Source organism: Arvicanthis niloticus, chromosome X, assembly GCF_011762505.2.
Source record: "Arvicanthis niloticus isolate mArvNil1 chromosome X, mArvNil1.pat.X, whole genome shotgun sequence".
Taxonomy (NCBI): Eukaryota; Metazoa; Chordata; class Mammalia; order Rodentia; family Muridae; genus Arvicanthis; species Arvicanthis niloticus.
Genome location: NC_047679.1, coordinates 3508926 through 3522948, shown reverse-complemented (window position 1 = coordinate 3522948; position 14023 = coordinate 3508926). Strand labels below are relative to the sequence as shown.

The 14023-nt window shown below is 43.5% G+C and overlaps 1 protein-coding gene across 1 annotated transcript; it reads left to right on the top strand.

Annotated features, from left to right (window-relative positions):
• The first annotated feature begins 5479 nt into the window (after positions 1 to 5479).
• On the top strand, positions 5480 to 5997 carry LOC117694714 (mortality factor 4-like protein 2). Its single transcript, XM_076918424.1, has one exon. The coding sequence runs from the start codon at positions 5488 to 5490 to the stop codon at positions 5995 to 5997; it is 510 nt and encodes a 169-aa protein (XP_076774539.1). The 5' UTR covers positions 5480 to 5487.
• Positions 5998 to 14023: the final 8026 nt, after the last annotated feature.

Here is a 14023-nt window from a genome sequence, read left to right as displayed (position 1 = left end):
AGTAGTAGCAGTCTATCAAGAGAAACCTTTTCAGGGAAAGATCGATCTGGAGAAAGAGGTCGCCCCAAAAATCAAGGCCCTGCAGAGAGGGGTCGTTCAGTTGAGGGTAATAGCAGTCCATCAAGAGAACCCTCTGTACCCAAAAATCGATCTGGAGGAAGAGGTCACCTCAACAGACACAGCCCTGGAGAGAGGGATCGTTCTGTTGAAAGTAGTAGCAGTCTATCAAGAGGACCCTCTTCTGGCAAAGGTCGATCTGGAAGAAGTGGCCGCCCCAACAAAGAAGGCCCTTCAGAGAGGGGTCGTTCAGTTGAGGGTAGTAGCAGTCCATTAAGAGGAACCTCTAGAGGGAAAGAAAGTCTTGTAAGAAGATGTCGCTCCAAGAAAAGTAGCCTTGCAGAGGGATGGTGTTCAACCAAGAGAGGTATCTGTACACCAAGAGGACTCTCTGTAGGGAAAGATTGCCCTTCAGGAGAAGGTCACCAAAACAAACAAGTCTCTGCATATGAGGGTCAGTCAGTTGAGGGTAGTAGTAATCCATTAAGTAGATCCTCTGTAGCTAAAGATCGGTCTTCAGGAAGAGGTCGCCTCAAGAGACACAGCCCTGCAGAGAGGGGTCATTCTTTTGAAAGTAGTAGCAGTACATCAAGAGGACCCTCCTCGGGGAAAGATCGATCTGGAGGAAGAGGTCGCCCTAACAAACATAGTTCTACAGAAAGGGGTCGTTCTGTCAAAAGTAGTAGCAGTACATCAAGAGGACCCTCTTCAAAGAAAGATCAACCTGGTGGAAGACGTCGCCCCAACAAACACAGCCATGCAGAGAGGGGTCGTCCACTCAAGAGTAGTAGCAGTCTATCAAGAGAACCCTCTTCAGGGAAAGATCGATCTAGAGGAAGAGGTGGCCCCAAAAATCAAGGCCCTGCAGAGAGGGGTCGTTCAGTTGAGGGTAATAGCAGTCCATCAAGAGAACCCTCTGTACCCAAAAATCGATCTGGAGGAAGAGGTCACCTCAACAGACACAGCCCTGGAGAGAGGGATCGTTCTGTTGAAAGTAGTAGCAGTCTATCAAGAGGACCCTCTTCTGGCAAAGGTCGATCTGGAAGAAGTGGCCACCCCAACAAAGAAGGCCCTGCAGAGAGGGGTCGTTCAGATGAGGATAGTAGCAGTCCATTAAGAGGAACCTCTAGAGGGAAAGAAAGTCTTGTAAGAAGATGTCGCTCCAAGAAAAGTAGCCTTGCAGAGGGATGGTGTTCAACCAAGAGAGGTATCTGTACACCAAGAGGACTCTCTGTAGGGAAAGATTGCCCTTCAGGAGAAGGTCATCAAAACAAACAAGTCTCTGCATATGAGGGTCAGTCAGTTGAGGGTAGTAGTAATCCATTAAGTAGATCCTCTGTAGCTAAAGATCGGTCTGCAGGAAGAGGTCGCCTCAAGAGACACAGCCCTGCAGAGAGGGGTCATTCTTTTGAAAGCAGTAGCAGTACATCAAGAGGACCCTCCTCGGGGAAAGATCGATCTGGAGGAAGAGGTCGCCCTAACAAACATAGTTCTACAGAAAGGGGTCGTTCTGTCAAAAGTAGTAGCAGTACATCAAGAGGACCCTCTTCAAAGAAAGATCAACCTGGTGGAAGACGTCGCCCCAACAAACACAGCCATGCAGAGAGGGGTCGTCCACTCAAGAGTAGTAGCAGTCTATCAAGAGAACCCTCTTCAGGGAAAGATCGATCTAGAGGAAGAGGTGGCCCCAAAAATCAAGGCCCTGCAGAGAGGGGTCGTTCAGTTGAGGGTAATAGCAGTCCATCAAGAGAACCCTCTGTACCCAAAAATCGATCTGGAGGAAGAGGTCACCTCAACAGACACAGCCCTGGAGAGAGGGATCGTTCTGTTGAAAGTAGTAGCAGTCTATCAAGAGGACCCTCTTCTGGCAAAGGTCGATCTGGAAGAAGTGGCCGCCCCAACAAAGAAGGCCCTTCAGAGAGGGGTCGTTCAGTTGAGGGTAGTAGCAGTCCATTAAGAGGAACCTCTAGAGGGAAAGAAAGTCTTGTAAGAAGATGTCGCTCCAAGAAAAGTAGCCTTGCAGAGGGATGGTGTTCAACCAAGAGAGGTATCTGTACACCAAGAGGACTCTCTGTAGGGAAAGATTGCCCTTCAGGAGAAGGTCACCAAAACAAACAAGTCTCTGCATATGAGGGTCAGTCAGTTGAGGGTAGTAGTAATCCATTAAGTAGATCCTCTGTAGCTAAAGATCGGTCTGCAGGAAGAGGTCGCCTCAAGAGACACAGCCCTGCAGAGAGGGGTCATTCTTTTGAAAGTAGTAGCAGTACATCAAGAGGACCCTCCTCGGGGAAAGATCGATCTGGAGGAAGAGGTCGCCCTAACAAACATAGTTCTACAGAAAGGGGTCGTTCTGTCAAAAGTAGTAGCAGTACATCAAGAGGACCCTCTTCAAAGAAAGATCAACCTGGTGGAAGACGTCGCCCCAACAAACACAGCCATGCAGAGAGGGGTCGTCCACTCAAGAGTAGTAGCAGTCTATCAAGAGAACCCTCTTCAGGGAAAGATCGATCTAGAGGAAGAGGTGGCCCCAAAAATCAAGGCCCTGCAGAGAGGGGTCGTTCAGTTGAGGGTAATAGCAGTCCATCAAGAGAACCCTCTGTACCCAAAAATCGATCTGGAGGAAGAGGTCACCTCAACAGACACAGCCCTGGAGAGAGGGATCGTTCTGTTGAAAGTAGTAGCAGTCTATCAAGAGGACCCTCTTCTGGCAAAGGTCGATCTGGAAGAAGTGGCCGCCCCAACAAAGAAGGCCCTGCAGAGAGGGGTCGTTCAGTTGAGGATAGTAGCAGTCCATTAAGAGGAACCTCTAGAGGGAAAGAAAGTCTTGTAAGAAGATGTTGCTCCAAGAAAAGTAGCCTTGCAGAGGGATGGTGTTCAACCAAGAGAGGTATCTGTACACCAAGAGGACTCTCTGTAGGGAAAGATTGCCCTTCAGGAGAAGGTCACCAAAACAAACAAGTCTCTGCATATGAGGAGGGTCAGTCAGTTGAGGGTAGTAGTAATTCATTAAGTAGATCCTCTGTAGCTAAAAATCGATCTGGAGGAAGAGGTCGCCTCAAGAGACACAGCCCTGCAGAGAGGGGTCATTCTTTTGAAAGTAGTAGCAGTACATCAAGAGGACCCTCCTCGGGGCAAGATCGATCTGGAGGAAGAGGTCGCCCTAACAAACATAGTTCTACAGAAAGGGGTCTTTCAGTCAAAAGTAGTAGCAGTCTATCAAGAGGACCCTCCTCAGAGAAAGATCAATCTGGAGGAAGAGGTCGCCCCAACAAACACAGCCCTGCAGAGAGGGGTCGTTCAGTCAGCTGTAGTAGCAGTACATCAAAAGAACTCTCCTCTGGGAAAGGTCGATCTGGAAGAAGTGGTCGCCCCAACAAACAAGGCCCTGCAGAGAGTGTTCGTTCTGTCAAAAGTAGTAGCAGTACATCAAGAGGACCCTCTTCAAAGAAAGATCAACCTGGTGGAAGACGTCGCCCCAACAAACACAGCCGTGCAGAGAAGGGTCATTCACTCAAGAGTAGTAGCAGTCTATCAAGAGAACCCTCTTCAGGGAAAGATCGATCTGGAGGAAGAGGTCGCCCCCAAAATCAAGGCTCTGCAGAGAGTGTTGATTCTGTCAAGGGCAATAGCAGTCCATCAAGAGGAACCCCTACAGGGAAAGAACGTCTTGTAAGAAGATGTCGCTCCCACAAAAGTAGCCTTGCAGAGGGATGGTGTTCAACCAAGTGTGGTATCTGTACACCAAGAGGACTCTCTGCAGGGAGAGATTGCCCTTCAGGAGAAGGTCACCCAAACAAAAGTGTCTGTGCAGTTGAGGGTCAGTCAGTCAAGGGTAGTAGCAGTCCATCAAGTGGACCCTCTGTAGCTAAAGATCCATCTGGAAGAAGTGGTCGCCTCAAGAGACACAGCCCTGCAGAGAGGGGTCATTCTTTTGAAAGTAGTAGCAGTACATCAAGAGGACCCTCTTCAAAGAAAAATCAACCTCATGGAAGACGTTGCCCCAACAAACACAGCCGTGCAGGGAGGGGTCGTTCACTCAAGAGTAGTAGCAATCTATCAAGAGAACCCTCTTCAAGGAAAGATCGATCTAGAAGAAGAGGTCGCCCCCAAAATCAAGGCCCTGCAGAGAGGGGTCGTTCAGTTGAGGGTAGTAGCAGTCCATCAAGAGAAACCTTTGTACCCAAAGATCGATCTGGAGGAAGAGGTCACCTCAACAGACATAGCCCCTCAGAGAGGGGTCGTTCAGTCAAGAGTAGTAGCAGTCTATCAAGAGAACCCTCTTCAGGGAAAGATCAATCTAGAGGAAGAGGTCTCCCCAAAAAACAGGGCCCTACAGAGAGTGGTCGTTCAGTGGAGCGTAGTAGCAGTCTATCAAGAAGAACTGCTACAGCCAAAGATCAATCTGGAGAAAGAGGTCGCCCCAATAATAGCAGCCCTGGAGAGGAGGGTCTTTTGGTCAGGAATGGTAGCAGTTCATCAAGAGGACCCTCTGAGTGGAAAGATCTCCCCACTGGCCAAAGTTGCCCTTTGAAGGAAAACCACCCTGCAGTGGAGGGGCGCTCAGCAGAGAGTGGAATTTGTGCAGACAGAGGGCCCTCTGAAGGGCAAGAGCAACCTGCAGTGAGAAGTTGTCCCGAAAATAGTCACCTTGAAGAGGAATTTCGGGTTTTTGGAAGGAAGAAAGCTGCAAAAAGAGGGCATTCTGCAGCGAAAGATCACCCCTTTAGCAGAGGTCAGCCTCTGAAGAAAAGCCGCCCTGAAGAGGGATGCTGCTCAGCAGAAGGGGGTAACCATGCAGAGAGGGAAGCATCTGCAGGGAAAGATTACCCCACAGGCAGAGGTCAGCCTCAGAAGAAAAGCCACCCTGCTAAGACAGGGCACTCAGTTAAGAAGAAACCTTCTGCATGGAAAGAGCCCCACACTGGGAGAGGTCAGGTTTTAAAGAAAAGCCACCCTGCAGAGAGGCATCCATCTGCCTCTATGAAAATTTGTCCTCCTAAAAAACATCGACCTGCAGAGAAAGTTGTCTGTGCAAAGAGAGTTCGTTCTCCAGAAAGATTTCACTCCATGGAGAGAATTCATCTTGCTAAGAAAAGTTGTCCTGCAGAGAGACAGCTCTCTGCTGAGGAAGGTAGCATGGCAGAGCCTAGTTGCTCCTTTGGGAAAGATCTTTCAAGAGAAGCAGCTAACTCTTCCCAGGAAAGCTGCACAGCTGAAGAAGGGAGTAGGGAGGACAATATGCATTCTGTGGAGAAAGGTCATGTCTCCATGGAGAAAGGCTTCCCTGAAGAGAAACTGTCTTCAGGATTCGTGTCTAAGGAGACAGAGCCAAACAATATGCCGAGTCCTCCAGAAAACAAAATTGGCAATGATACCAATCAAGTAGCCCAGGTCTCTCACCGTTATGTGCCTGTGACTGTGAAGATAAAAATGGGAGTTGAGTTGAGCTTGCCTGGTGAACTGAAGTCTCGTCTTGTTGAGGACTGGGACTTGGTCACCAAGCAAAAGCAGTTATTCCAACTTCCTGCTGAGAAGAGTGTAGATACCATTCTTGCAGAATATGTGACTTTTGTGAAGTCACAAGGGCTTGCTGATAATAGAGAATACTCCGTTGATGAGCTTGTATTTGGAATAAGAGTGTATTTCAACGACATGCTGGCCACGCAGCTGCTCTACCAGTTTGAAAGGCCCCAGTATGCTGAAATTCACCTAGCTTATCCTGATAGTCCAATGTCTCAGGTTTATGGGGCTCCACACCTCCTGCGATTGTTTGTGAATATTGGGACTGCATTGGCCCATTCACCTCTTAACAGGCAGAGTCTTCTCTTAGTGTGTAACTATATGCATGGTTTTCTTGAATATCTTGTAGAGAACTCTACTTTGTTTAATGCCAACAATTACAGAGTAGCTTCTGCTGAATATTGCTGCAAAGCCCTGTGAAGGGTCAGCTGACCACTTAATCAGTAAATATTTCTGTTTCCTGTTTGCACTGTGTAATTGATGTTCTTGAAAACTATATAACAGGGCTGAATGTTTCCATTCGATTATTGTTGTTGTGAGCAGAAAATAATAGTGATTCTTTACCACCATGTACCATCATTCGACAACAAATAAATGTTCACTAAAAACTTTGTTGCTTTTTTTACAATGTTGTTTGTATGTAGGTGCTTCTATGCCTTCCATATTATGAATTTCTCCTACATACTCATATAATATGATAAAATGCTTTCATTTCTAGTGCCAAAGGTTTGACATAATGGATATACACAAAACACATATACACATAATTAAAAATAAAAACCTTTTTAAAAGATAAAAGGGCTAAGGAGGTCATGACTTCAGTTCCTACATTAAAGAAGAAGAGAGGAAGAAGCAGAGAAGGCAGAGGAATGACTGATAAAGAAAAAGGAAGAAGGGGATGAGGGGGAGTTAGAGGGGGAAGAAGAAGAGGGGGAGGAGACTTGGAGGAGGGCAGGAGGAGAAGAGATGGACAAGGAGGGAGAAAGGAAGAGAGGAGGAGGAAAAGTAGTGGAGTAATTAGGAGGAGGAAGAGAAGAATAGGAGGAAAGGGAAGAAGGAAGAGGAGAGGAGCAAGGAGAAAGAAGGGGAGGGTGACCAGAAGATGAGGGGGAAGAACAGGAGGAGCTGGAGACAATAATAAATAAATAAATAAATAAATAAATAAATAAATAAATAATATTATACCTGCAATAAAGTGAAAAGCATGAATATAACTTGGAGAACTCTCCAGCCATGGAATGGACACAATTATTATAAAGAAATGAATACTTAGAAATCAATGGGGACTATTGTTTGAGTTGGTTCCTAGGGTCCAGTAAAATGTAAATGTCATCTTTTTATTGGCTTCCCAAGTGATTGATTCTAGAACTTTTGACTGTTTCTCACTATGTTCAAAGAAAGTCCCTGCAACGCAAACTTGTATAATGTTGCGTAGAATCTGCACACATCTTCCTGCAGACTTTAAATCCCATCTGGGTGAAACCCAATTCGGCTGGAGGAACAATAAATGAATGAATGAATAGTAAATAAATAAAACCAATAAATGCTATGGAAATGGAGTTATGTGGAACCATAGTTCAAGGACACAGGATCAGTAGACAGAATTTGTTTAATCTGCATGTTTTCTTCACAGGTGGTTGAATCAGGGTTAACAGAACTTGCAGATGGGTGGGGGTGGACAGCTATATTGTCTGTGTGTCAAGTACTATAAGCATTTACTGAATCCTCAACGTTATATAATGGACAATTGCTTCACCACAGAGGGTGTTGGCCCACAGCCTCACAGTGAGTGCCATGATTATCATCTGGATTTTGCAGGTGAAAAGACCAAGGAACATGTTTAAAGTGATTTTCCTGGGGTCACACAGCTAGAGCCCAACTGAAACCTGGATTTAAATGTATCCAGACCATTGCCCCTTCCTGTCCTCATGTCATGAGGTATTATTAGCTGGCTTGACAGAAAGGATGAGGCTAATGACCAAGAATAATTTTGTTTCCATGGAACTTAGCCCAGCAAGTTCACCTTTAAAATGTATAAAGATCCAAACATAGGTGATTATATTTATTTACCTTCTAATGAGGAAAACAGACAAAACAAACAAAGCATGACTCCCCTTGTTAACTGAGTCCACTTTGAGTAGATCACATTATTATTCCTATCTTCCTCCATCTTTATGCCTCTGTCCCTGTCCAGATAACTTTTCAGCTCTTGCTGCTACATGTTGAGCCTCTTTCTCTGCTCTAGACATCTGCTGATCTGTGTGATTTTCTTTGGCCAGAGGGATATTAGCAAAAGGAGGCAAGCAGGGGCTTGAAAGTGCTTGCACAGCTGGGCTATGTTCCATGTGCTTCCCATTGCCATGGCATTACATGCTGAGGCGAGCTGGCTGGTCCAAGGAGGAGAACAACACGTGCGGCAGACCTATATCCAAACTGGGCTTAAAGCCAACCCTAGCTGAGCCCAGTGTGTCTCACTGACCTCCAGCCAACTTGCAGATGTGAGAGTGAAAATAAATTGATGTTGTTTTAAGCCATTGGATTTTGAAGTTGTTTATTTTACTCTAAAACTATGGCACTCACTGACTAGTAACCAATGTGGTTGTTTCTCTGTATTATGTACCAATTCCTCATGTCAATAAACTTACCCAAGCATAATTACTTCTATTAAATACAGTAAATACCTAAAGCTCTTATATCTTTTGTCACATTTTTCTTTATTGTGGGATTGATTACACAACTGTATATATATATATATATATATATATATATATATATATATATATATATATATTCTTCTCTAAGACCCCTGTTGCAGAACTGGATTCTCTGAAGTAAAAGAAAAAATCAGAAATAAAACCTATAAAAACAAACAAAACAAAACAAAATAAAATGAAAACAGCCACTGTTTTCATTAAACCTGTTTCCCCAGCTTTCAAGAGGCCATAGGACACAAGGAACAGGCCTGTGTGACACTGCCTCAAAGAAGGGAAAGGAGACCATTGTACTGTTGCCTACAGTTTCAGCCACTTCTCCCAGTCACTTGTATCCAATTCTGCCCCAAATGTACTAGGTTTCAGAGGTCCAGGGAGATGCTAGAGTGTATAGGCCAATTTGGGGATGGGGAGCTCAATCAATGCAGCTTTAGGAGAGACATCATCTGTACTAGGTGAAGACTTTCATGGGCAGCTTTGGGGTTACCCCTATCCCTGTTGCTAAGCCTTTACCAATGATCTTAAGTACATCAAAGAAAGTGGTTCCACAAGGTGACCTTGGATGAAATTCTACTTTGGTTCATCTCTTTAGAGCCTTATAAGTCAGAGAAGGCGTGCTCATGCACTTAGGACTGTAAAGGACAGAAAGATATTCCCCAACAGTATGTTTGTATGTTCACCTGAGGAAAAAAATACAAATCTTCAAACAGAGAAATCAACATTCTTTTCTCTTCTCACATTCAGGGTGATGGTTTAAAATTAATCCCCACAAATACGTTCTCACATTTGTTTGGCTCTGTCTGTCAATGAGGCAAACACACCTGAGGTGATCAATATAAAATGAGGAACGAATTCTTTCGGCTCACCATCTCAGAGTTTTCAGTTCCAGTTTGTGAGCGGCTGGCTCTTTATACTTTCAAGCCTATGAGGAAGCATAACATCAAGGGTGTGACAGAAGAAAGGAGCTCACCTCTCAGCAGCCCAAGAGACAATGAGTCTGGAACAGAGAGGAGATAGGAACAACATATACATTTCAAAGAGGCACCTTTGACCCACTTCTTCCAACTAAGCCTCACCTCCTACTTTCTACCACTTTGCAGTAATTCCATCAATGGGGCAATCATCAATGGATTGGTTCATTCCTTAGCTCAAATTTTCCAAGAGCCAGTCACCTGTTTTTTGATTGGATCCAATAACAGGAGGCTAATATTTTGTACCCCAAACATAGCAAAAAGAAACTCAGAAGCCTGTTTTCAAAAGCCAGTAACTTGCCAATTCTATTATGTAAACTTCTTAAGTGATTCTCAGGAATTACATGTGATTTCTGCCTGGTCTGACTACAGCTCATCAACATCTGCTCCCTGCTATATCCTGCAGGGCTTGGTTCTGGAAACTTGACTGGGGGCAGTGAGAGAATGAAGAAAGAACAGAAGCATGGACAGGAAATCTGGTATAGGTGGGCTCTGCTCATTATGCTGGTGCACCAACAAAGCAACAAAGGCCTCAGAAGTTTTATTACATACAGCCTAGGAGGATGAGTAAAGCTACTTTCAGTTGCAGGTTTCTATCTGCAGGCACTCTCAGGTTACAGTCATCTGAAAGGAGGTGTTGGGAGCCGACTTTAGTAGAAAGCAGCTAGATCAACTTTGCAGCCATCTGGAACCATATACCCTGATGAAAGACTTGGTTTTCAAAAGCCTATAACAGCTGAAGCACACTGTGATAAGTATATTGTTTATCCCACATAGCTCGTTTTGCTGTTTAGTGACCTCAGCTGTATGGTGCACGTGGTAAAATGTTTTCACCTGTGTTCTCCTGCTTGTGTCTATAAATACCTCAGAATTCCCTTCAATAAGAGAGACTTGAGGGAGACTTGAGAAAATAGAAGAGACTGAATCACACCCTGTCTTGTCTCCATTCTTCGAGTCTCTTGCCCCAAGAGCTACACTCTCTCTTGACCAGAGCACTTAGCCCCAAAAGTGTTGAGGCAAAAGTGTTGAGGCAGAATGTGGGCCTCAACAAGGAGGAAGCTGCAGTTACTAGTTTTTGCATACACTGCCAACATTTACAATTGGATCAGAGGAAGGCTTTGCCATCCCTCTACTGAGCCTCACTGGGAGATAGCTTTGCTACTGCATGGGTCTGAGGTATTGGGGTCCTTCACATGGTTGTGTCCATGTCAAAAATATACATTCCCTCAGGACTTCTGCCACCCTTTACACATTCCCTCAGGGCTTCGTCAGCTTTGCACATGTCCCTTTCCAGTAAATGTGCCTGTAACAGTTATTTACAAACTGGGAGAAACCTAAGTCACTCCTCTAAAATGATGCTGTACTTTAATCATTCTTGCAAAAGGATTGACTCAGCCTAGACTGAAATAATTTCAAACACAGTCAGAAAAGCTGCAAGAGAACATTACTGTGAAACCCCAACTACTCTTCACTCACATTCGACAAATAATATTTTGCTGTGTATATGCCTGTTTTCTGTTACTGTAACAAAGTTACTTGACACCGGGTACTTTATGAACAAAAGGGTGTTACTTAGCTTTCAGTACATATTGAAAGCCAAAATCCATGTGGTCTTCTCTGTTTGTTCGTTAGTATGAGAGTTCATATATTAAATATACAGCACATAATATAACAGGAAGCTAAAGAACTTCAGAGATCAGATGTGCTCTCTTAGAATAATTCATTCTGCAACATGGACCCAACAACCTTCTCCTTGACCCCATTTCTTAACAGTTTCACTACCACACCACCATACCATCAGGTGAGATTTCAGCACACAACCCTGTGGGGGACAAACCATATCTAAAATACAACCTTCCTTTAATGATCACAGCTCAAATGTCAAAATCAGAAAATTTCATGCTGATACAATGCTGTTCTATTCTATCATCCAGATTCACATTGCCAGTTGTCCCAATAATATTCTTTGCAGTATTTCCTCTTTCATTGTTTCAGAATTCAATCCAAGATCTGAGAATGTGATTAATCATCGCATTTCATTAATCTTCTTTAATCAAGAGTGACTCTTTTCTTTTATGACACCAATGTTTTTCTTTTCATAGTACTGGCCTGTTCTATAGAATATAAATCTAAAATTACCCAAGGATTCTGCACAGATTTGGTTTATTCATTTTCAGTAGGATGACTACCCAGATGGCATTTACATTTGCTTTTTTTATTTTGTTTCTTTTTGGAGGGAAGGAGGTGGTTTGATTTGGTTCGGTTTTACGAGATAGAGTTTCTCTGTGTAGTCCTGGCTGTCCTGGAACTCACTCTGTAGACCAGGCTGGCCTCGAACTCACAAGAGATCTGCCTGCCTCTGCCTCCCAAGTGCTGGGATTAAAGGTGTGTGCCCTCAACCCCCAGATGGCATTTACATTTTTAATTCTCTTTTTAAGAGTGATAAGACCATATGTCCTATCACTTAAGGGCTCTAACTGGTGAAGAATTATTTGCAAATGAGGAAGAAGTTTGATATGCTACTTATATTTGAAGCCATTATTATTTCTCTGCAGTATATTCATTGTGTAAAAAAAAAAAGCACAGCACACTTTAACAAAAGCATACTGTAATTACTGTCATGCAGTAAATATAGGAAGATTTTGGCTCAGTATAAAACCTTTCTAAATTTTAGAGCCACATAAAGATGCCTTCAGTTTTGTGAACTTCTTAACTTGGAACATTTCTACCCGGTAAAGACAAGGAAGTTGTTTAAGCATGAGACAAGCAGAGGACTAAATCACTTCCATATTCTTTAACCCTAATTTGTCACTCAAAAAGGTTGATACTGGGGCTTCTTGCAGCTTTTGAAAAAGCAGGCCAGTATATAACTCTTTGAATCAACAGCAAAATGTTGTGGTATATTTAATCTCCATATAAAAAGATGCTCTGACTTTACTGAAAAGTAAAGCAACAGTCCAAGAAGATAGCTCCATGAGTAGCCGTTCTTGCTGCACAAGCATGAGAAACTGTGTTTGAATCTTCAGAACTCATACAAAATCCAGGTGCACAGGGCTAGTCTCTGTAATCCCACTGCTCCTACAAACGGTTGGGAGGTGGAGACAGAAAATTGTCCAGAAGCTCTTAGGCCAGCTAGGCTAGTGTATGCAGCAGATAAACAACCAAGTATCCCTATCTCAAATATGGTGGAAGGCAAGGACCCACACCTGAGGTTTTCCTCTGTCCTCCACACGTTTCCACATTCACACACAAGGGCATACTCACATGAGCACACCTACAACAAAAGACATACACATTAAAACTGTGCTAAGATAGTACTTTTACCTAGGAGACTGGCAAAAATCTAGAAGTGTAGTCACATGCTTTATTGGTTGTGATGTGGGGAAACATTCTCACGTGTGAGTGGGAACACAGGTGAGCATTCAACCACGTTAGAAGATAACTTAGCAATAGCTGTCAAAATGGCAAATTCACTGTGTTGTGGGAAGAGTTAGAACTCATGGAGGACCAGAGAAAAACAGTGTCTTCTGAACATGACAGATCCACTGTGCTCATGAACTCATGGCAGCTGTAGTTGCCTACACAAGATGAAACCAGGTAACTTTTTAACATGGAATGAAAGAGGGGTTCTTGAGTTCTTACCCCTAACTGGGGAGTTATAGGGTTGATGGCTTCTGGAGAAGAAGGCATTCTGTTTTCTTTAAAGGTGTGGCTCCTGGTAGGACAACCACACTCCAGTGGATGACCCCACCAATGAGATTATGAACAGCATAAATTGCAGTTGATGCATTATTAATTTTTTTCTTTAAAAAAAAAAAGACAAAAAGTTGAGAGGGCAGGGAGATGGGGTATTCTGGGAGAAGTTAAGGGGAAGAATTGGGGGTGAATATGATCAAAATGCATTATATGACATTCTCAAAGAATTGATAAACATATTAATCTTAACATTACAAATGTATTCCCTCATAAACCAGCAATTCAATTTTAAACAATTTCATCAATAGATACACTTGATGACGTGCTTTGTATATGGTGTGTGTGTGTATGTGTGTGTGTGATTTTAAGGCCTCATGTTTCCAAATACAATTCCTCTTGTGAGATATTAAAATAGGAGAAACTTACTCTAAATGTTGTTTAGAGTTGGAACCTTTAGGAATGGATTAAACATAGATAAGGTCCTTTTGGTGGCGCCTTCATGACTGAGCCCTAGTGGCTTTGATAAGGAGATGAAGAGAGACTGGAAGGCAGACACACAGACACAGACATATACACAGGAGGAGGCGGGGAGAGAAAGAGAGGAGAGGGAGAGACACAGGGAGTGGAGAGGAGAGGGAGAAGGTAGAAAGAAGAGAGAGAGAGAGAGCTTGACTTTTTCTAACCCTACATCAGGACTCTGTCAATAAAAAGACAAGCCATCACCAAAAGCAGTATCATAACCTTGGACCTCCAGAACCATGAATCCAAATAAACCTCTTTTTTGATACTTCACTCAGACTATGGAACTGTGTTTCTGGCAACAGAAAACAGTCTAATCTCTTTCACATGAGGAAAATGACATAAGTACAAGATTACGCAATGCAGCACTGCTTGGAACCACAAAAGATGGAGATCAATGTAAACAGTCATGCAATGGGGACTAGTGACATATTTAGAAATCTATCTGAAGTGCTACACAGATGTTAACAAAATAAGGAACATTCTCTATGCTGATTGAAAAACTTTATGATCCAGTCAGTGAAAAATGTGACAGTTTTTATATGCAGA

Bases quoted from the DNA above. Each gene is read 5' to 3' on its own strand.
- LOC117694714 (XM_076918424.1), top strand. From the start codon at position 5,488: ATGGGAGTTGAGTTGAGCTTGCCTGGTGAACTGAAGTCTCGTCTTGTT.